Source organism: Cupressus sempervirens, chromosome 4 (genome assembly GCF_028749045.1).
Source record: "Cupressus sempervirens isolate cs-2001-9-10 chromosome 4, ASM2874904v1, whole genome shotgun sequence".
NCBI classification, from domain to species: domain Eukaryota; kingdom Viridiplantae; phylum Streptophyta; class Pinopsida; order Cupressales; family Cupressaceae; genus Cupressus; species Cupressus sempervirens.
This window is the reverse complement of record NC_143121.1, coordinates 469,385,180-469,409,284: the sequence shown is the minus strand read 5'-3', so window position 1 is coordinate 469,409,284 and position 24,105 is coordinate 469,385,180. Positions and strand designations below refer to the sequence as shown.

Sequence of the window (24,105 nt, the reverse complement as noted above, 5' to 3'; positions counted from 1 at the left end):
TACTTTTGCCAATCCTTTTTGCTTGTCTTATGTTCCCTATCCAATTTAGCTTGTCTATGAGGAAGTTCTGTGCTAAAATATCTATTTTTTACAATCTCCACAGTCCTTTAATCATTTAATAATGATGTTTATTGCTTTATCCTAATTGTCTTTTTCATCTTGAATTTGTTTCTTGATTTTCTTTTCAATTATTATTGTTCATTCCAATGACAATTTGTTTATCACTTGTGTCAAATATTTGACCTCTTTTATTTGCTCCTTAAATTCATTTTCCCTTAATACTATATCTACTAGCGTTGCCCGAGTCTCCTTTATTTGTGTCATAGCCGCTGATTTTGTTGGCTCAGGGCAAATTCTATTCATTTGCATGAGACTAATTATTTCTTGCTGCCCTCTCTCAATGCCATCTTATAGACTCAAAACCTTCTTATTCAACCATATTTTTTCTCTTTCAAGGTTCCATCTAGTTACTGTGACTTCTTGCAACTTTTCATTGTCTAGCTATCCCTTAGCATTTAAAGCTTGACGTCTTCTTTTCAGGTCTATAAGGTCATTTATGTACAACTTTGACGACCAAAGCATAGGGGAGAAAGAGGGGTTGTACAACTCTTGTAGGAACCCCCCTCACTTGCCTCTTTGCCCACCCCTTTCTCAACCACATTATCTTTGATTCCTTCTTGAACTATTTTCTCAATCTAGCTGCACCTATTGTATCAATTGAAGGATTTTTTGAGAAACCTAAAGATAGGTTTTTAATTGCCCTAGGAAGAATCATTGTGAGCTTCTTTTTTTTCTACAATTGTTTCTTCTTCTAGGCTTCTCTCCATTTTAGGATCCCAAAATGATGTTTTTCATTCACAAAAATAAACTTAGTGTTTATGTTGGATGTTTTCCCTTGTTGAGCTTCTTATAAGATAGGTTCCCATTTTGAACTAAACTACAGTTGTTGAAGGCTTTGACCCAAACTGTAGTCATTTTAAAACCCTTGAGCCCTTGTTATAGAATGACTTACCCCAAATTTACAATGCTCTGCATGATATTAGGGGAATGTAGAGGAGCTAGAGACCCAAGAAATCCAAAACCCTAGTTTGTGTCTAACCCCACACTTCAGCTTGTCTTCAACCTTAGATTAGAAGTTTGAAATGCCTTGTTACAACCCCCATATTCGAGTTTGATTTTGAGATTTAAAAATGCCGATTTAAAGAAGTAAGAAATATTATTATAAGAAAAAATTCCAAAGAGACAAAGTAAGGAGATAGGATGGTAGGGCCGACTTGTTACCTCTACCACAGTTTTGTTGCTCGTGCTTTGAACCCCGTTTCCCGTCAGAAGGTGTCAAACAATTTTATAAAACTCATATTTTGTATTTTACAGTTAAAACATATATACTTTTTCTTTCTATTTGATAAATGGTGGATACCGGTATGTTTCTGGTGACACTTTAAAAATACCATAATATCTTTAATCATTAGATTTGTATCTTGTGCTTTCATTTGTTAAAAGAGTGATTTGCAGAGACATTGCTTCTCAAAAGGCCCGTCATTAATGAATAAGCCAGGCGAGATAGTGAGTCATTCAAACATCAGCTGGGGCATAAGGATCAGGTATTCATAACATTGTGAGCACGGTATTACTTCGGCGTTAATGGAGCCGAGCTACTGTTCCGCCATTTGTTCCTGTAACCCATCTCTTTTAACTAATCAATCCCATCTTTCAAAACATACAATTTGTATTCTAGCTTCCTCATTGCAGAAATTCGTGGCATTGCAAAATGTGTCAAGCCCCACTACGCTATTCCCACATTTATTTAAAAGAAGATATCATTCAAATAATTTGAAGATTAGTACACCTTCCTCCACGGCAAGCCAGGTATGCCAATGTTATCCAGACTACCAAGAATGTTGACTTAAAAATTGTTAATTTTTTTCCAAAGCTCTATAGATTCAATATTATGGATTGAAATTGTTATATCACTTTGAATCAATAGTTAATATTTGGTTGAATTCTTTCTATTTTAAGCTCAACTTAACTCAACAAAGATTGTGATACAAAATTGTAACTCTAAAATATACTATGTGAAATTTCAATGACCCAATATTTTTGCACAAGACATTGTGGTCAAAGGACAGATGGACATATTTTTCTCGATACAATTGTAGCATCAATAAATCACATTGCATGACTATGACTCAAGATGTTATGATATAATGCAATTGCACTCGAAGCACACACTGCCAATGCACCAAGCATGATGACAGAAGAAATCTCAACCTCATTGCCTGACAAATTCACTATGATGAACATATGAGAGGATTGTTGAATAATTTGCATTTGTTTTTCTCCATTTTTTGTCAGTGCTGTTACATACGGAATTTAAAAGACAAACCGAATAATAAAAAAGCGGATAATTTGTTTTGATTTTTAACCAATTTTTTGTTTGTTTGTTTATATTTGATTTTAACTGAACCGAGGTGAGAAGAGCATGTGCATGTCAAATAGACAATTGCCCCTAATGATGGTGAGTGGACACAAAACTCATATCACAACCCAAAGAAGATACACCATCATCTACAAGGGTATGGGAATGAGATACTAACTTAAAAATCCTATGTTCCATGGCATTTTGGGGATGAAGATGGGGATGGGGGAACATGGGATGCATTTCCAGGATGTTTTCTAGAGGGACAGAAATAGGGGTGGCAGGTAATGGTGATATACAGGGACAGCAGAATATATATGTTTGTATGCGGAAAGAATGTGCAATATGTCACTAGCTGATAACAGCAATATCAATATGTAAATAAATTATGAGAACTGTAGTATGACAGCATAATAAATTTCAGTAAAGCATTATAACTGCAGTCTTAAACATCAAAAACAGTAGTCTATGAAACTAAGCCTCATTTGGGCTATCAATATCTAGTGACTTAGAACCATCTAAGTCATTATCACGCTCTAGCAGATGTGGATCATCCATGTTAATGTTTGCGGCCTTCATGGCAAAGATCAACAACAAATAATTATATATGCAAAAATAAGCCAAGAGTGGCTACATATTTAATGACAATATAATAATAATAATATGAAATATATTATTTTATCATATGATAATTCAATTAAGTGGGAAAGCTTAATTGGCCCCATTTGAAGTGTCATGTTTTTTGGAAGATGCACCTCTTCATCTCATATATATTATATGTGTTGGGTGGTGAATAAGGAACATATTGAAACATAATTTGCAAGTAATTATTCACCATTGTTGCACTATACCTCTTCTCTACCCTAAAATCTGAAAACTTAACATGGTATCAAAGCTTCGTTCCTTCGTGGGAAGCTTAACCGCTTGAAGGTAGATCTATTCAAATTCATGGGCAGAATCAAATAACACTAATCTTCAATCTGGATTGGGATCCTTAAGCATTTTTATTTTTTATTTTCTGAAATGAAATGAGTCAGAGATGAGCACGGATGAAGCGAACAAATTCATGATAATTCTGTAATCGATAAAAGTCTTTCAATAAGAGTTGACACTTACAAATTCATCAATATATGATGATTCTACATGATTAATCCTAGCAGAGTTTACAATTAAATAGTGGAGTCTTTGTAGAACCATATGCAACATAGTGAAGGATGCCGCACGGACATACTATTTGATATATTAAACTTTTGAAAGGAAGCGTCAAATAAAAACTGGGAAGGCTCGTGAAAGGCAACGTCTTTGATTCCATTGCGCACATGATTCCAAAACTTAATCTGCTGTGATCTAATTGTACCTGCATTTGGTTTGGAGAATTCACAGTGCATTCATAAGGGTTTCTGTCACCTCTCAAGACAGAAATTGACGTAGACATCGCCGTTTTTGCCTTAGGAAAGGTTGTGGGTGATCATGGAGGGCTTGCGTCACTTTCTACAAGACCTTTGAGCAAATCCCTAGGCCTGTGATTTGATGTTAGTGACTTGCTACATGCCCAATGACCATCAATAAGGGCCTGTGATTATTGATAGGGGGTTTGTGTTAAAACTGGAATTCTGTGGTTGCATGCTACAAGCCTGCATTTGAATTTCTTGTGGCCCATGTTTATTAGTTCGAAAGTCTGCAGTCACATTTGGGGGCTGTGATCATGAATTGGTGCCTGCAAACTTCATTTTGGAAGTTAGCGTTGGAACACTGACTGTCATTGTCTATTGAACAATGTTAGAGAAGGCCCGCAAAGATTGCAATCAGAGTTATCAGAATTGAATGGTGATCACCTGCTGAAATTCAATTAACAGTTGGAGTTACAGGTTCCATGTTTGCTTGTGAATTTTTTGTAGAAGGTATGAACAATTATTTATTAATATCTTATTAAGATTGGGGAGCATACTCAAAGTAAGACATAATGAGATTAGTTCATATTTTGATTTATTACATTTATGTATATAAGATGGAGAATTATTGAATACATGTAAAATGAAGAATTCTCTTATATATATATATATATATATATATATATATATATATATATATATATATAGAAAGAAATTACATATGTTTGTTATTAAATTAATAACATTAACATTCTAAGTATTGTATTCCTAATGTAATAAACCTCTTTTGTATTTATTGTATTTCTATACATAAGAGCTATGTCCCTTGATCTCTTCCTCCGAGAATGTTCTTGCAAGAAAATGAGGATTGATATCAAAGTGCACAGAGGAAGCTGCCAAATGTCAAAGGGAATCATTTTCAAGAGCATTCAAACATTTCTAGGTGCATTCTAAACATAGCAGAATATATATTTTTTTAAGATTGAATGTGAATAGGGATATTACATTATATTCATTTTTGAGTATGAGTTAAAGAATTAAAATTGGTTAAACCATAAATTCGGAGATAAATCTAGACTAAGTCACATAAATAGAAAATTCTCATGGTTTGATAATGACTCGTAACCCCTTGAGAAGTTATCCCTAAACTTTGGCTAGATAACGGGAGGGGACTTTACAATGTACACATTGAGAGGGAGTCCTACCAAAAGTAGCTAAACCTATACTTCAGAGGGAGTTTATATATGGGCCTACTTTCACCTAGTTTTGCATTATAAACTCCTCCTTTGAAGATTCATATGTATAAGCATTTCTTTTATATATATTTTTATGGGCTATGTATTTAGCCAAGACTATATTTAGCCTAGGCTACATTATTGGTTGCGTTTGTTATGATCATTGGCTATGTTATAGCAAAGTGTAACCTCTTTCATATAGTTGAGTCTATAATTGCGATATTTGGATATTTTGCATGATCATTTATTTGATATGTGAATATAGCATAGACTATATTGTTTGTATGCATATGTGGCTAAATTCATCTATGTGATTATATTTCTTATGATTTGTGGATAGTGGCAATCCACGGTTGAGTCTTCTCAACTCAAGGATTGAGTACTTGGTGGACTTAATATCTGATTACTAGTACTTAGAGCACTTGGTGAATATCATGTATTTGATATTTGGATACCAGTGCAAGTGACATCATGGATTTGATGTTGGATTTAGTACTTGGTGGACTTAATGTCCGGATACCAGTATGGGTGACATCATGGATTTGATGTCAAATGAGTCCTTGTGACTCATGGATCTTGGATCCATAGGTTGAGTACATGGTGACATTATGGACTTGATGTCGGGAAGCCATTACTCAGAGCATCTAGTGAATATCATGGACTTGATATTCGACCAATGCCTTTGATATCATGGATTTGATATTGGTTGAGTCAGTCAGACTCAAGAGACTAATACTTAAGACTCAAGAGCATATGATGACTTTGAGATCTTTTGAGATCTGTATGAGTTTTACATCATGAGATGATGTATGAGATATATAATAGATTTGAGATCTATTGAAATTGTGAAGATAGAGAAGTTGAGGTCTTTTATAGACTTGAGATTTATTAGTTGATCTTCTTCTCAAATCCAAGAATGAGTGTTAATGTTCGTGGCCTTTATGGTAAATATCAACAACAAATAATTAAATATGTAAAAGTAAGCCAAGAGTGGCTACATATTTAATGACAATATAATAATAATATGAAATATATTATTTTATTATATGATAATTCAATTAAGTGGGAAAGCTTAATTGGCCCCATTTGAAGTGTCATGTCTTTTGGAAGACGCACCTCTTAATCTCATATAGATTATATTTGTTGGGTGGTGAATAAGGAACACACCAAAACATAATGTGCAAGTAATTATTCACCACTGTTGCACTATACCTCTTCTCTGCCCTAAAATCTGAAAACTTAACAATCCAATAGTAGCAACTATGGTCAGTGCCAAGTGGTAACGATTTTCAAAGAAAATAAAGTATAATCATACAAAGAAATAAGATATGGATTCTTCTAATTTTTAAACTCAAGAATGAAACTTTTTGAGCATAGCATTGAGTCTTGGATTTGGCATGCCTTAGAAAATTAAAGAATTGTAGCTTTTAATGTGAATCTCATTGAATATATTATATTCTCATTCATTTGAAATTAGATAGCTAATTTAATTCTCATACATTGCTTTGGTTCTCATACAGAGTTATAGAAGCAAACAAAATTTAAAAATTCCTTATATTTTTTGGTTTTTGCAGGCAAGAGAAACCTGCTTTGCCATCCCCAAATTGCAAGGAATGTTTCTTTTTGTATTGGCCAATTTCTATTCATTGGGGGTGATAGAGGCCCAGTTTGGCTCTGCTCTATAGAGGCCCAGTCTAGCCTCAATAAAGACAACCCGAAATGATAGACTCATAGAGCACAATCGGTTTAATCAAAATGATCTTCAACTAGGGCCAAAGAGCCATAACCCTTGTTGAAATGAGGCTAAAGCATCAGTCTCATGCTAAAGCGAGGACCAGAGAACTTGACCCCCAAATATGTGTAGGAAGAAGAAATCTCAACCTTTGCGCCTTGAAAAAAGAATTGGAGGTGAGAGGTCTTGAGACAATTGGAGACCACGACCTTGGTCTTAGTCAAGTTCACTATCAGCTGCCATGAGTCGTAGAAGCGAGGTTATTAAGGAGTCTCTGCAGGCCATATAGAGATGAGGGAAAGAGGACCACATTGTTTGCAAAAAGAAAGATAGAAATCAAGACTTGGTGTAAGGAGCAACTGTCCCTTGGGAGGGAGTGTGCCTAAATAAATGCCTCGAACTCTTCAATGTAGAGTCCAAACAATTTGGGAGACAGAGGGAAGCTCTGCTTCACCCCAATGGTGCTCTAAATAAAGTCCAACATCCAGTGAGGGGTCCTGATGCGACCAACCACCATCTCTTAGAGTCTCAAGCAGGCAGTCAAGTGAGCCTTCAAGATACCAACGTCACATAGAGTCTGGAAGAGGGCCGTCCTAGGAACTGAATCAATTACCTTGCAACATTCCGTAGTAAACTTTCGAGGAGTGATGATGTGCTTCCTAATAATAGCCCTGAGAATTAGGATGTGGTCCATGGTCTGAAAATCTTGCCGAAATCCAGCCTGCACTCTAGCCTATTATGTCTCTGATCTATTTCTTGGGAAAAAATAGCATGTAAACTGTAGCCTAATTTAGGAAAGTGTTCTCAACCATGATGGTCCTATAATTGTTGGGATCCAAAACTGGTCCAGCCTTATGGATCGGATGGATGATATGACATGGCCAAGAGGGGGGAACCCTGTGCAAACCATCCTATTGAATAAATTTGTGAGGAACAAGTTCAAAATTGTCATGCTGTTTTTGAAGAGTTCTACCTGGAATCCTTCCTTATTCACTTCATGGACCTAACTGCCTTGCTGACATTGGTGAAGGTGGAAAAAGGTGGCAATGGGGGATGGGTGTCAATGAAGGAAGGCTGACTAGGGATATCATAGAGGGTGGAGGTGTGGGAGATCAGCTAGCTGTGATCCAAGGCGGGGGGGAAGGGAGGATTTGTGAGGAAAAAAGTGTGCGCCATAAGGTCTTGGGGGACTCAAGGAGTGAGGTCCAAAGAGATCACCTGCGATGCGAGATGAAAATGCGCTTCTCGTTGACAATATATCCAATGCCATCCACTAATTGAAGAGAAGAAAATGTAACCTAACAAAGCTATACTAGCCTTCTCTACTTCGATCTCCACTAAAGAGTGTATTCCTGATTCACAGATCTGCATATATGATGAACTTATTTTGAACAACAAATTATAGAACTCAAGAGTGGATAATTCTCAGATTAATAATTAACCAACTCCATGCATAGTCCCACTTGTATTCAAAATTTCTGAGAACAAAATTACACTAAGCCTAAATCTATGATAGAAAGTAAAATGATTTTGATAATTTGTCTTGTTTCTGAAAATATGTCAAGCTCTTCATGCATCAATGATAAATTCTTGGCCATAGAGTCAACCATGAAACCATAATAGAAATTCCATGAGCAAATGAAACTTGTGGATTTCAAGATGCTAATGCCTTACACTCACAAATTTATTCATCTTGTTATCAAACTCTGCTTAAAAATCCAATTTATGCATCCAAAACTACAAATTTTCACTCAGTTTTTAACTCTTCCCTCAGAAGAGACCCATGAACAAATTTCACTATCACAGAAAAGACTATAAAGACAATTCCAAGCACCCTTGATATTTTCAAATTGTATTTATTTGAATACAAGACTTGAGATCACATCTGTCTGAACAAAGAACTTTAACTCATTCCTTGAAGGAGGTCAATGAACAAATAATAGAACTACAGAAGATCTGCAAAGCTGAATTGAAAACTCCTTAAGGCATTCAATTAATATGGCCCAGTGTACAAATCTGGAGATAGCTTCATTCCAATAGCACTTTAATTGCACAAACTGATTAACATCTACTCATAAAAATAGACTACTACACTAACATATCCTATCTGCAACTAAAAAATAAACACTACTCTATTTATGTACTTGAAATGAAAATTTATAACCTCTACATCAGAAAAGGAAAGAGAATAAATAGAAAAAGGAATTCCAGATTGATGCTGTTGATGACACATCCTCCTTCCCCCAAAATCTGATCTCGACATTCATCCCTCTCTTTCAATCGAAAAATATTCTGCTCTATCTCTTATCTGAATTGTCATTGAAATATTCCTTATTCTCTCTAAAAATATCTGCTCATTCTCTGCTCTTTCAGTTTCAACAAATTTGATTCTCTGTTTTGCTCTTTCTGCAACTTGAAAAATTTCATGCATCCCCTTTGTTTTAGTGCATCACATGCACCTCCGTGAACAATACTAAATAAAATGAGAATATGAAGCTAGTACAACAAATGAATATTCTTTTCCTAATATTTAATCTGCAATTGCTATTTAAAACAATTTCCCTTTTGTTAATAAAATTCCACATATACATTAATTTCTCACATTTAATCTTTTGACATTTTCTGTAAGTCTTTACATCTTATGTGTAACATTTGACCAGAGTAAAAACAAAAGTTTGTAGCTGCACATTTTACCCATATGTTGCATTTGCAAAATCATTTTCGCATCTTGGCTTTATCTATAACTGCATTTTACACGCCCAGTTTGCGTACTCTGCCCCTTAAAATTAACATTTCTGCCATATGGTTTGTTTTGATCTTTTACCATTATCCTTTTGTTTCTCCTGATTTACTTTCACCCTGGCGAAAATAAGATAGACCATCCAGTATCACTCATTTCAGATCAGTTAGACACTGCATTAGTCTCTCCAGACAGACACTCCTCCGGTGGTTCTCAACGACAATCTAAAACTCTGAATCGTTCACAGTTATATCCTTATGTGACTGGTTTCTTTGTACCTAGGAAGGATCCTTAGTCCTTACCTTGGCTTCTCTGGCTTCATGTCTTGTTTTGTTTTGTTTCTTATCTAACACCGTTTGGTGTTCCTGCTTTGGGTAGATCCTTTGTTTGTATGCTCAGTCCCATTAACCCTTGTGGTTTTTTGTTGGACATTAATATTATCTTATCTTATCTGATGTAAATCATTATCATTGAGATTTCTTTTTCCTCCCATGCTCCTCAACTTCTACAGAGTTTATTTTTAATCATTCTGCCATAAAGTGATTCATCGCTTCATTTTTGTGTTTTGCCCCTTTTTTCCATTTACTTTACTCTTTTCTAGGAATGAAAACTATTGCATAGAGGCCTTCCGTATTTATGCTAAACATTCTTAGTGGTAGCATTAACGTTTCCGCTGATATACTAATGGAAAATAATGCTTCTCATTTTTCTTCTCCAACAATGCTAACCTAAAGCTTCCAAATAAATCTGCAATATTTCAAAATTTATCCTTAGGAAGAAAAAGAAAAAGACAATGCTATTATGTGCATTTCAACATTAAGCAACAAGCACATCTGTTTATAATGTATTGGGCCTCTCAAAGTCATTCTATGGCTATTTCAAAGTGAATTGGTCTCTGGGAATGGGTATGGTTCCTCAATTCTCTTATTCTGGAAATTGTTTTTAGACTGCTCAATATAATTTTGTTAGGCATGTCCTTGTTCTCCGAAAAGGATCTTCTATTGGAAGCCTTATAAAATATAAAAAACACTGAGCTTTGGATTTTGTAGCCACATTTTAGCGATTTCATTCCAGTTGTCACCATAATGTGCTAAAATTTCAATAAGAAGCAAAGTCCCTTGGTTTGTCCAACTACTACCACTAACACCTGCTCTTTTATTCATAGGTTCCATAAATACAAAATTGTTGATGCCATGCCTGCTCCAAACTTCTTGACACTAAAATGTTGGAAACAATTCTTCAATTGTATATTTTCACTGATGTTTACACAAATGTCAGTATTAGCCAAGCAGTGCAGAGTTTGTAGTATTAACCTTGTATATCTCAGTATTAACTGAGTAGTTGGTTAATGAAGGGATTCCTGTGTATAGTATTGACCGAGTGGTCGAGCATCAAAAGCTTGCAGTATTGACCGAGTGGTTGTCATGTCCCCAATTTGAATGTAATAATTAAATTAAATTAATTAATTAATTGGTCCCATAATTTAAATAATATAATAAAAGGACCTGTAATTAGTTACTTTAATTAAGATGGGGCCCAAGTTAATATGTGTATTTGTGGTTTCGATTGATTTAGTATATCTCGGACCCATTTTTATTTAATTGTTTCGTAGGTGTTGCTATCGGCTATCTTTGTACACCCCTGGAAAGTTTTCCTTGATGGGTATTTAAGCACGACTTGGAGGTAGTAGTTGGTATGTGATTTGAATTATTTCATTGTACAACGAATTTTCGTTGGGATTCTTTGTTGTTTGCCATTTCAAAAGTGAGAGATCTTGGTGGGATTTAACGCTCACCCTATTCCGTTGTGTACTTCTCGGCTCAGATTTGGCAAATCGGAGCATCATTTTTATGTGGAAATATTATTACTATTCAATAACAAGTGTGTATCTATTTGGTCTCTGGCTTCTGCAAGTTATTCATGTTCAATTCTTGTTTGGGTATTATTTGTTGAATTCGAGACTATAAGTTTATGGTTGCATGACTAAAACCACCTTCCATCCGTAAAACATCCGCTACCCGCAACATGCAGAGCATCTTTCCGTACTACAACATTATCTATCCATATGACTATCAAATTATCACCGTGCTTCATTCTCCCTCACTGTATGACCTACTAATCATATCATATGACCAAGTTGGTAATTACATTCACCATCATACGGACTGTCTTCCCTCTTGCCGTATGGCCACCTAGCTGCTACACACACCATTGCACTTGTCCACTGTATAGCCCACACACCTGCCCACTGTACACCTCTTCCATAGACAGTATGACCCTCATACCATTTGCGTATGGCCGGCATGTTCATATCCTCAACCTTCCCACATACCGTATGGCCTTCAAGTTTCGATAGGACCTTCTCAGCTTTGACATATGACGTCCACATCAACCCAAGAAGATACTGTATGACCTACCTAGGCTTCCCTGTATGGTCACTGAGACCCATGCACGTTTGGTAGAGTTGATTCGGGCATTCGCTGGGTACACACATGGACAAACTTGTTTCAAAGGGCTAGTTGGACAATGGAACATTACAGTGGTCTTGCATCAAAAGACTGCGTACTGACCAAGTGGTCGGGCATCGGAGGAGTCATACTGTCAACCAAGCATTCCATCCTAGTATTGACCGAGTGATAACAAAATGCATTTGTCAAATATTTGATTAATGGAGGTTGACTATTTGGATGTTGATTGATGTTTTGAAAGGGTATTCAAGTCGACTTTTCCTAGCTTATGATATATAAGAAAGATCAAGTTGTGAGGATAAAGTGTGAGGAGTGGAATAAGAATTAAGATGGATATGTGAGCAAAGGCAAAAGGCAGAACAAGAAAGTGTGGAAGATATGTTGCAAAGAACATTTGATTAGTCCAGAGATCAAGCCAAAACAGAGATCTAAATTCTGCAAAGAAAGTTGCTTCATAAATCAGGTCAAATTGTTGTTGCTTTCTAACCATTGTAGCAGTAAAGAAATGTCGTAACGCAGTCGACTGAACAATCATTTTGTAAATCCTCTAACAAGGTAACATTTCAAGATTGAAATGTTTGAAGACCTCTAACCAGGCCACTCTTAACAGGGTGATCTAAATCCTCTAATAGGGTCATACTTAATAGTATGTTTTGATTGCTTTAACAGGGTTGGCTCCTAATAGGGCTCACTTCAGAAGAGTAAAAATTATTGTGACTAGTTTCAAGGTAGTTTTTCCCAAATTGGATTTCCATGTTAAATCTTGGTGTCATCTGTGTTCATGTTATTTGCTTATGCTTTATGTTTCTGCAACTAAATTACTAAAGGTTAAAACAGACTAATAATCTTAAAGATTGCTTTGTTAACTGAGTGACAGTAAAATTTTAATGTTAACCAAGTTAGTCAGCATTGCATGAACATTGGAAGTTTGTATTGACAGCTAAGGGACAAGGATTTTTTTTTTTGTGGTAAGTGATTCACCACTTCCCTTTCAGTTACTCTCTTACATTTCCAACAATTGGTATTAGAGTAGTTGATGCTTGTAGGAAAAGATTTTAAGGACCTAAGCCAAAGATCAAGATGTCTTACAAAAGGGAGATCCCTAAGCTCCACAGAGAGAACTTTTTAGCATGGCAGGAGTTGATGAAGCTACATATATCAAGCATCAGTGATGTCGGTGTGTTCTACTTGGAGAATAAATATGTGTCACCAGCCAAACCTGTGATTGTGGAGCAAATAAAAGAGGTGAAGGATCGCAATATTATGATGATTGATATTACATCTTCTTTGAACTATTTTGAATTTGATGAAGTCAAAGATTGTCCTATTGCATTTGACATGTGGGCAAAGCTGCAAAGAGTCTTTGGAGGTGACAAAAATGTGCAATGAGCCAAGGCAGATAGTTTAAAAGGTAAGTTTGATTGATTGAAAATGAAAAAAGGTGAGAACATTGCCCAATACAGTGAAAGGATCAAAGAATGTGTTAGTGCAATCAGAGTTGCAGGAGGTAAAATTGATGATGAAATAGTAATGAACAAGGTACTAAGAACTCTTCTTTCTATTTATGCAATTAGAGTTTCAGCTATTCAAGAGATGAGATGCAATTCAACACACGATTTAACCCTAGATACTCTTGTGGGAAGATTTACTGCTCTTGAGTTGGATAACTTTGATAACTATGCTCCTTCTAACAATCTTGAATCTGCATTCAAAGCAAAACTAACCCGTGGGAGAAAAGGAGGGAACCCAAAAAGAAAACAAGTTGACAGTGAAGAAGAAGAAGATTCAGATGAAGATCTTGAAGTCATTGAAGCTCTTCTAGCAAAAAGAGTAGCAAAAGGGAAAGGAAAATTCAAAGGTAAAATTCCATGGATTTGTTTCTCTTGTGAAGAAGTTGGTCATATTCCTACAAAATGTCCAGACAAGGAAGATAAAGATGACAAAAGGTTCAACAAGTTCAAAGGCAAGAAAGACTTCAAAAGCTATAAGGACTACAAAAGCAAAGGTAAGAAATCATGTTACATTGCAAAAGATTCTGATAGTGATAATGATGAAGATGAAGTAGTCTATATTGTTGTTAAAGATGAATTTGATGATGAGAAAAAATGAAAAGATTGCACTTATCTTTCATGTTCGCAAAAATGATACTTGGATCATAGATAGTTGTTGTTCTCATCACATCATTGGTGATAAAACTAAATTTGAACATTTGGAACACTATGATGGTGGAAGTGTTAGATTTCGAAACAATGAACCATGTTATGTAAAAGGAAAAGGAATCAGAGCATCAACTGATGGAATCAAATGTGAGAATGCCTATTGGGTTGATGGATTAAGACATAATCTACTTAGTGTAGCATAGCTGAACAATATAGGATACAAAGTTGAATTCATGAATGACAAAACTAAACTATTGGATGGAAAAGGAAACCTAGTTGGAACTGGGAATCAGACAAAAGGAAATTCGTTTTACCTAGATCTTATTGAAAGTTCATGCTTGCTAGCTCATATAGAAGAAAGTTGGCTATGGCATAAAAGAATGTGTCTTGTTAACTTTGATAACCTGATCACCATAAGCAAGAACAAAAGAGTGAGAGGCACACCTTATCTGAAGAAACCTAAGATGGGCATGTGCAAACAATGTCAAATTGGTAAAATGAGTAAAAGAAGTTTCAAAAGTAAGTCCTACTATTCTAAAGAAGTTTTGAAAATTGTTCACATAGATCTTTGTGGGCCAATAGGTGTGGAAAGCTACTATGGAGATATATATTTCATTCTATTTGTTGATAATTATTCCAAAATGATGACTATAATGTTTATTAAAGGATAAGTCTAATGCTTTTCAAAAGTTCAAATGGTACTTGGCTAGAGTTGAGAAAGAAACAGGGAAGAATCTGCATTGCCTGAGATCCGATAGATTAGAATTCATCTCATATGAATTCAATGAGTTCTGCAATGAAAGAGGAATCAAAAGATAAATATCAACACCTAGAACTCCAGAGCAAAATGGAATAGTAGAAAGAAGAAATAGATCCATCATGGAATGTGCAAGAACACTAATGACAGAGAAGAATGTTGCACCAAAATACTGGAAAGAAGCAATCAGCACAATAGTTCATACAATGAACCAAGTTCAATTGAAGAAAAGGTACAAACAAAACACCTTAAGAAAAATGGTATGGCTACAAATCCAATGTTTGTTATTTCAGAGTATTTGGAAGCAAATGTTATATCTTAAAGATGTAAGGAAACGAAAGCTTGATGCAAAAAGTGATGAAGGGATATTCCTAGGGTACTCTAATAAAAGCAAGGCAGACAAATGCTTGAATCTTATTTCTCACAAGTCATAAAAAGTGCCCATGCAAAGATTGATGAGTTTGCAGAAAGAAGTGAAGAATAGAGTAGCATAGAGCTTGAGGATTACAGAAAGTTTGTGTATTATGAAGAGGAACTTGAGACTTTACCTCAAAAGGTTGAAGCCAATTAGCAACCAAATAATTCATTGGTAGTTTAGCTCGAGTCATAGACAGGCATTTGAGTCACAGATAGTTCAACCCAAGTTGTAGCCTCAGACAATGCAACCTGAGTCACAGGTAGTACAACCTGAGTCACAGGCAGTGCAACCGGAGTTACAACGAGAACAACCAGCCTGAGCAAAAGGATGAAGATCTTGAAGAACTGGGTGAACCAAGTTCAATATCAGAGAGAGAGGGAGAGTCTTGATATTCAGATAATGGAATGTACAGCCAAGAGGGAGAAAATCAACATGGAAGATTAAGGAAAGTTTAGTATCAGAGTGAAAGAGGGAGAGTCTTAATATTCAAATAATGGAATGTACAACCAAGAGGGAGAAAACGATAGTAGAGTATTGACAGGAAAGCAACAAAGACAAATCCAAGCAGAATCTCAAAAGGAGTTAGTATGATTGAGAATTAGAATGAAACTAAGGATATTATCTTATTGCTCATGTTTTATCAATTTATGTTGAGATGTTGTGTTGTCATCAATACCAAAGAGGGAGATTGTTTGAAACAACTCTTCAATTGTATATTGTCATTGATGTTTACACAAATGTCAGTATTAGTCGAGCAATGTAAAGTTTGTAGTATTAACCTTGTATATCTTAGTATTAATCAAGCAGTCTGGTAAAGGAGACTTTCCAGTATTAATCGGGCAGTTGGTTAATGAAGGGATTCCTGTGTGCAGTATTGACCGAGTGGTTGAGCATCAAAAGCTTGCAGTATTGACCAAGTGGTTGGGCATCAAAAGAGTCACAGTGTCAATCAAGCGTTCCCTCCTAGTATTGACTGAGTGACAGCAAAATGCATTTGTCAAATATTTGATTAATTGAGGCCAACTATTTGGATGTTTATTGATGTTTTGAAAGAGTATTCAAGCTGACTTTTCCTAGGTTATGATATATAAGAAAGGTCAAGTTGTGAGGATAAAGTGTGAGGAGTGGAATAAGAACTAAGATGGATTTGTGAGCGAAGGCAAAAGGCAGAGCAAGAAAGTGTGGAAGATATGTTGCAAAGGACATCTGATCAGGAAGGATCTAGAGGTCAAGCTAGAACAGAGATCTAAATTTGCAAAGAAAGTTGCTTCATAAATTAGGTCAAATTGTTGTTGCTTTCTAACTGTTGTAGCAATAAAGATATCTCTTAATAGAGTTGACTTAATAGTCATTTTGTAAATCCTCTAACAAGGTAACGTTTCAAGATTGAAGTGTTTGAAGACCTCTAACCAGGCCACTCTTAACAGGGTGATCTAAATCCTCTAACTAGATCATACTTAACAGTATGCTTTGTAGCCTTTAACAGGGCTGACTCCTAATAGGGCTCATTTCAGAAGAGTGAAATTATTGTGACTAGTTGCAAGGTGGTTTTTCCCAAATTGGGTTTCCAGATTTAATCTTGGTGTCATCAATGTTCATGTTATTTGCTTATGCTTTATGTTTCTGCAACTAAGTTACTAAAGGTTAAAACAGATTAATAGTCTTAAACATTGCTTTGTTAACCGAGTGACAATAAAATTCTAATGTTAACCGAGCTAGTCAATACTGCATGAACAGTGGAAGTTTGTATTGACATCTAAGGGACACGGAATTTTTTTTGTGGTAACTGATTCACCCCTCCCCTCTTAGTTACTCTCTTAAATTTTCAACACAAAATCCTCTAAACAAAAAAAAAAATCTGCTTCTGGCAATGGTAACATTTTTTGGACCAATCAGGTAGACATGAATTGTAATGATATTCAACTGCAGGACCTCTGGGTCCAACCAAAGCATATGGAATCACAACTTTAGTAATTATAGGGGTTGGCACTAATACAAATGCGATAAGTGAAGAAATCTTCTTCTAAGATGTGGAACTGACCTTTTCAAAACAATATTTTTTTTTCTAATACTGAAGCTGCAATTAAGTTTTGTTAATTTCATCTTTCAATATGCTCCGTAGAAGAATCTATATCTATTTTGGTATTAGGACAATCATGAATTCCTTACTATGTTCACCATTGGGGCTTACATTCTCATTATGTGGATCGGCACTTGCAATTTCTTCAATGACATTGTGACTGTGGGAATCTCCAATTTTATCAAAAAACACCACTCTGGCACCCATTTATGCAGAAATCAATCAAGTTTTCTGCCATCATCTTCCTTCTCTCCATGCATATGGAGAGGATCATGGTGTAGGTAGGGAATTTATTGGAGAGCAGACTTAATGGAGTTTTGTAAACTCAACAGGGGTACCATTAGAAAAAAACACCAATACCCAATTGAATGTTTCCCTAGACTAGAAAATATATCAAACATATACCATTAATGGTGCACTGGACTATCAGTCAAACTCACGCAAAGAGAATCACATACATACATTAGGTACCAACAATCTGACAATGAATAGGAGATGACTACTAGACATATGACCTAGGGCTGGCTCCCTTTTGTACTGTAAATAAAATAGAAAGAAAAATTGACCTGACAGTGTTTTAAAGCAAATTAAACGAAAGATAGGGCTGACTAAGTTAAGTGACTGACTGGGGATTATGGTTATCCATTATCAATACCATGGCCAGTGATCTATAAAGGCAGAAAATAATATAAGAATGCAGGGATTAATATGTTTAAGGAAGTGATTGGTAAAGACAGTAACTACGTTGGCTGATCTCATACCAAAGATGCAGTGATTAGAATGATTGCCTCTTGTTTGGCCAACCCCCTTCAAGTAGTCACATCTGTTGAGGAGTCTCTCCTATTGACAAAGACATAATGGGTATAAATACAAGATTTCTGAGAAAAGGAAAGGGAACACTGGGAAGGATTATGGACAGGCTTAGAAGGAAATAACGACTGTGAATTGAAACATTTATAAATAGTTAAGTATATTAGTTTAAACAGAGATTTCATTTAATATTAGTCTAAGGGAAATGATCTTTAAATTCAATGAAGTGGATACTTAAAGTCAGTGATATATTGGGATTAATGATAATCAAATTATAATTAAGGCTCAAGAATTGTGATTCTTTCAAAAGGAAAGATATATAATGAATAGGCATGACTTCCTGTTCATATTGAAATATATAAAGGTAAGGTAGTTTTATTTGAGGATGGGGGCAAGATATATCAATTGGGATATAAATATACAACTCTCAAAGAGCAGCAATGTGAAGTGATGACATAAGTCTTATGGAAAGTGGCAATCCTTTCTCCAATGAAGTATAAAAGAGATCATCCCAATCATTCAAGGACCACTTATCAGTCATCACTCACGAATCCACAAAAGCAATCATCAAGTATCAAATTAAACAAACAATCAATCAGGAATTCACTCTCAAATCAGCATTCATTTAACTCACCAATATATCAGATCAGCACTCATCGATCATGTAATCAATAATCTCTTAATTATCACTCATTAATGCCTCAAATCATACAATCTAAATAATTCATTGATTCAATCAATCATTCAACAACAATTAATTTATGAATCAAGTCAGAATGTTGAACTAATCAGACTTGTCTTATAGAAATACTACTCAAGCATAGAGAATTACAATACTATCTATATATTGATATGAAGTATCAATTCTTCTAACAAGCAGCATAGTGGGTCTTGTTATTGCTTCTTGCTTATGAATAATGTGTAAGAATATGTTATCATTATGATGCGATCTCTAATTTGAGGAAAGCATGCAATAATATTTAACTCTTGTATGTTTTCTATAAATCAATAATGGTAGGGATAATAAGGAATACAAGGAAGGAGAAACATTTATGAGGCCCTTTTCTAAGCACAACACTTCATGGTGGTGCTTTCAACCCCACCTCCCCAGATCCGAGTCTAGGACGAGAACTATAGATAGTTGATGGAAGGTCCAGATTAAGCCTTCTACCAGCTCCTAGAAAAGATCCAGTCGAAGAGTAGATTATCCGGTTCAGTAGTGACAGGTGTCCCTTGAGGCCAAGGGGGTGCAAGGAGTGCTTCATCCTTTGGCTTAGAAGGGAGGGACACTCTGGATACCCTATTGCAGTTTCCTCAAACCTTTATTGATTGACCATAATGTTAAGGGACTCTAATCATAAGGAGGATAAGTGTGTCATGCTAAAAATTCAGAAACTAATTAATTCTTAAATAAAGAAATCGGATGTTATTCTTAACCAAATGAATAGAGATATAGTTAAATCAGTTACTCAACTACTTCTCATAAAAAGGAAAAACAAGCTAACCATATTCTAGATTTTCAAATAATAAGAAATTATCAACCATCTAACTACCAGCTCACATGACATTCCATTATTAACTAGCATTTCACTTTCATTTCAATTCTGAATATTCGAAGGAAAATGACATATTTTAACAAGTACAAATGGAACATGATAGAGGGTTACCAAAATTAAAGTAGTTGATGGCATTGAGTTGTACAAGCCTTGGCATTTGGAAGAGAGGAGAAGCATTGCCACGGGCTTAAACTCCCAACACCAGACACTTAGTATCCCCTCATAATCTCGAATGAGAAAGGCCCTCCCTACCCTTGGAGTTAGCTTGGGACACCTTTATCCAACCACTGAGCATCTTGGTGCTAGAGTGTTGACTAATTGTTGAGATTGTGGACACATTCCAACTAGCCTATCTTACAATTGCTTGCACCTTGACCTCTGTTGATCATGGTGGCAACACGTCATTAACTATCTTGGCCAAGGATTTTAGATGGGCAACTTATGTGCTTGATCACCCATTGCTCGACTTGACAACAAAAAATGCTAAAGGATTACCATGAGCTGTCTTTATATTTATTTTAAGTGTTAATGCTGATTATATTCTTTCTTTTCTTGTAGGATGTCTTCCCACTCTTCCCTCCTTTTAGCTCGACCATAAAGGTCCTTATTACTCGAGGGAATTCATATTAAATCAATGGATTTCATGCATTCTTATTCCTTTTCCATGCATCGTGCCGTTTTTGGCCTATGGCATCATAAGATATTATACTTTTATTTCTGTTTTGGTTTCATTCATAAAGAGAGCATTCCATCTCAGAGACATATTGACTATATCCCTGTATGGTGCTCCTTCTTCAGATTATATGTATATGCAACACAACATTATTTTCAAATGAGCATATTGGTGAAACAATAAAGTCACTATGGAAATTTATCACATTCGACTCACCACTTGCAAACAAGTAATATAAACTAGAGGCCGGGCTAATAGGAATTGGCATATACTGGAAAGGACAAATTATATGCGATGGAATACATAAAACAAATCTTGATCCAACTTAGATTGTCTAATTTATTGGAAAATTGTAGTAATGCCAGCATTGGGAGCTCAAAGCATCCTCTGTGCAATACAGACTTAGTCCACAAGCTTTGGCTCTATCAACTATCTCTGTTAATCACTCTTGTATGAGCTCGATCATGAAATACGGTGGTGTGGTATCTATAGAAATCTGTAATGCTAAGAGTAATGTGCAGAGAGAAAAATAGATGTGTGCCCCCGTTACAAGATTAGAGAGCATGAGATAAGAAACAAGTATCGACCAAGATGAATAATGGTCACTCGCGGTGGCTCGAATATACCAAGATTGTGGTGGCAAGAAATGTTGCAAGACTTTAAATTCAAAATATCAAAATAAATATGATAGCCCGATGCCACAAGGTAGTGAATATAAAATAGGTGGTCGCTCCAAGCAAAACAATTAAATGAACAAAGTTCCAAGTCAAGTGAACATGTAAAAAAAAAAGGTGGCAACACACGCCGACCCATGCCTTAGTATATTAATCCTACACTTTCATGCTTGCTTGAGTAATTCTGATATATATATATATATATATATATACATACATACATACATGCATACATACATACATATACTTGTATACACTAATGATGAATTTCGTACACACACACGCACATATATACATACATATATGTGTATGCATGCGTACATATTTCATACCCATCCAAGCATGAGTATAGATGTGATGTTACTATACTAAGACATGATAGCTTGCAAGGTACACGAAGATCATTACAAAAGGAAGGTAATATTTGATATTTAATTCTTTATGGTGTTTTGCTTATCTATTTAGCTCATGGTAATCCTTTTACTTTCTTACTTGCCCAACCATTTTTGTCCTTGGTCCCGTTGATTAGGTTCATGCCTGATGGCCTGACAGTGGATTTGGGTGTCCCCTTCCTAACTCTCATTTTGGCGACACTTCCCCTCGTCGTCATGCACTTGCAAAATGGAAATGGTTCCAGGTAATAACATATTTCCAACAAATTTGAAATAATAAAAATATCACATAACCATTCTAATTTTCTAAGATATTCATTTTCCAAATTCATCTTAATGGCTAACTAACATGCCACATGTCACATTAACTAATACCTGAATTTCCATTTCACAAGAATCAATATATCTCAACAACTTAATCAATAAAATCAGTTTTACATGAACCATTATTCTCAACAAATTTACCGAACAACTAACTTCACATGAATTTTTCCAATGGCTAGAATATAATTTAATGTAGCAAAATTTTGGGATGTAACAATAAGGGTGGCAATGGAAGAGGGCTATGACTTTGAATTCCTCAGTAGGTACACTACTTCATGTGGATGGAAAAGAGCCATATGTTGGCCAATAGTGATGATATCTGCTCTTGGCCCTAGGGTAGAATACTGTAAATGGACCTCCTTATATGGATGACAAAGAGCCACATGATAGCCAAGAGGGATGACATTCATTCTTAGGCCTAGGAGAGAGGATTGAAAGTTTTAATTGATAGCAGAAGTGATATATCTCTTGATTAAACTTATTACTTGTTTGATTACCAATTAATTTTATCTTCTTAGATGCAATCCTCTTTATGCTCTTCACATGGCCTTATCCTTCTTATGAATGACTAATGAGAGTTTACTCTAGCCTTGACTTTAGAATTCATCTCAACATGTAATTGCCAAAAAGATAAAAATATTATGTTACTAAGATAAGGTTGAAAACCATAACACGTGTATTTAAAAGATTGGAAATTGAATTTCAACAAGGATACTTTTTGTCCCATGAAATAAAAATGTTTCACATGTTCCAAAATCCAATATTCTATAGTTTGTTTAGAGAGTAAGGTTGATAGAATGTTCTTTGATTATGTCATCTTGAGGCTCAAATCCCTTGGAGGTCCAATAATAAGGAATAAAGCTAGGAACATGCCTAGGATGATTTTGGTGGAATGGATACTGCTGAGTCCTTGGTTTTGAGTTGAAGAGGTATCAGCTTAGACTGGTACATCCATAGTGGGTTGCAAAAACGTTCTAGGTTTGACATAAAATCCTTAATATAATTTTTTTATATTTTCAACGTCAAGAATCATGTGAAATCTCAATCACCATTAATAAATGTGTCAGCTTTGTGCAATTTTCAAAACAAAATTTCAGAAGGCAGGAATACCCTTTGAGCACATCAAGGAAGAGATCATACTTTTCATGTCACATACAATTTGTAGGTGGTTTTTCCATAGTAATAATACTGTGTTGTACTTATAAAAGAAAAAAACTTATCTTTTATAAAAATGAAACCATGGAACATAGAAACAAAACGAAACAGACTAATCTGTTCATTCTTGCTCAAATCAGATCGCTTGAATTGAAAGCCATATGCAACCACCTAATGTAGGCGTGGAAAAACAAGAATTTAAGTATGCGCATAAATCTAAAGCACAAAGGATAAACTTTTTCTTGACCACCACAAAAAGCCACCTGTGCTAAATTTTTCACGATTTAATTCAACATTCCTATCTTCTAGCGATTCTCAAACAATCCACAAACAATATCTTTGCAAGAAAGGATTCGCACAATGGAAGAGGAGAGGAGTTTTTCTGAAGTCTTTTGCTTTTCCCTTTTTACTCTAGAAATCTCTAAACCCCAATGTGACTTTTATTCCATTTTAGATTCCAACTTGTAATTTACAAAAGGGATATATGCAATCAAATATCTTTGCAACACATATTTCATTTTAAATTTTTATTGAAATTTCTGAAGTGAATGCTTTTCCAACTGATTTATAAAGAATTTTCACTCTTGACTAATGCATTTGATTTGAAAAAGCTTCTTTTAACTTTATTGCATTTCTTTTATTATCTCAATATCAATGCATGACCTTTTCAATAAGGCAAATAATATGCTATTTCGAATTAAGATGAAGAATATTTCACAAAAACACTCCAATCAAGCATTTCAAAAATCAATTAAATGCAAGTGCAGTAAGAGCTAAATAAATGCACACAAAGAAACCACACACTTAATGGGTTTAGATACAATACATGGATCCAGAGTTTGGATCATGGTTTCATAGGTTTACACAAAAACTTCTCACATAATTTTAAAGGAGCGAGAGGGAGAAGTTCAAGGCGACATATTTACCTCCAATTAGCCACCATCAGGGAATTTGTGCATACGCATTTGATAAAACATCAAGTGTATTTGCACTACTCAAGAATAACCAAAGTACAACATAAACCATCCAATGAGAAATAATCAAATGATATGATATCAAATTAACCACATCAACTGAAAATCATCCAAGAGTAACATGATCTAGATATCACAGACGCAAAAG

General features: G+C 35.3%; 1 protein-coding gene across 3 annotated transcripts in view; it reads left to right on the top strand.

Moving 5' to 3' along the window:
• The first annotated feature begins 1,393 nt into the window (after positions 1–1,393).
• The window catches only part of LOC149562001 (phosphoglycerate kinase, cytosolic-like), a 271,433-nt gene continuing 248,721 nt past the window's right edge, over positions 1,394–24,105 (top strand). For 2 of the 3 annotated variants that reach the window (XM_089825543.1, XM_089825542.1), the window contains exon 1: positions 1,395–1,869. In XM_089825543.1, the coding sequence (XP_089681669.1) occupies positions 1,645–1,869 (225 nt within the window). In that variant the 5' untranslated portion in view covers positions 1,395–1,644. Of the gene's footprint in view, positions 1,870–24,105 lie in introns of all 3 variants that reach the window. The other variant, XM_089825544.1, reaches the window with a different exon arrangement.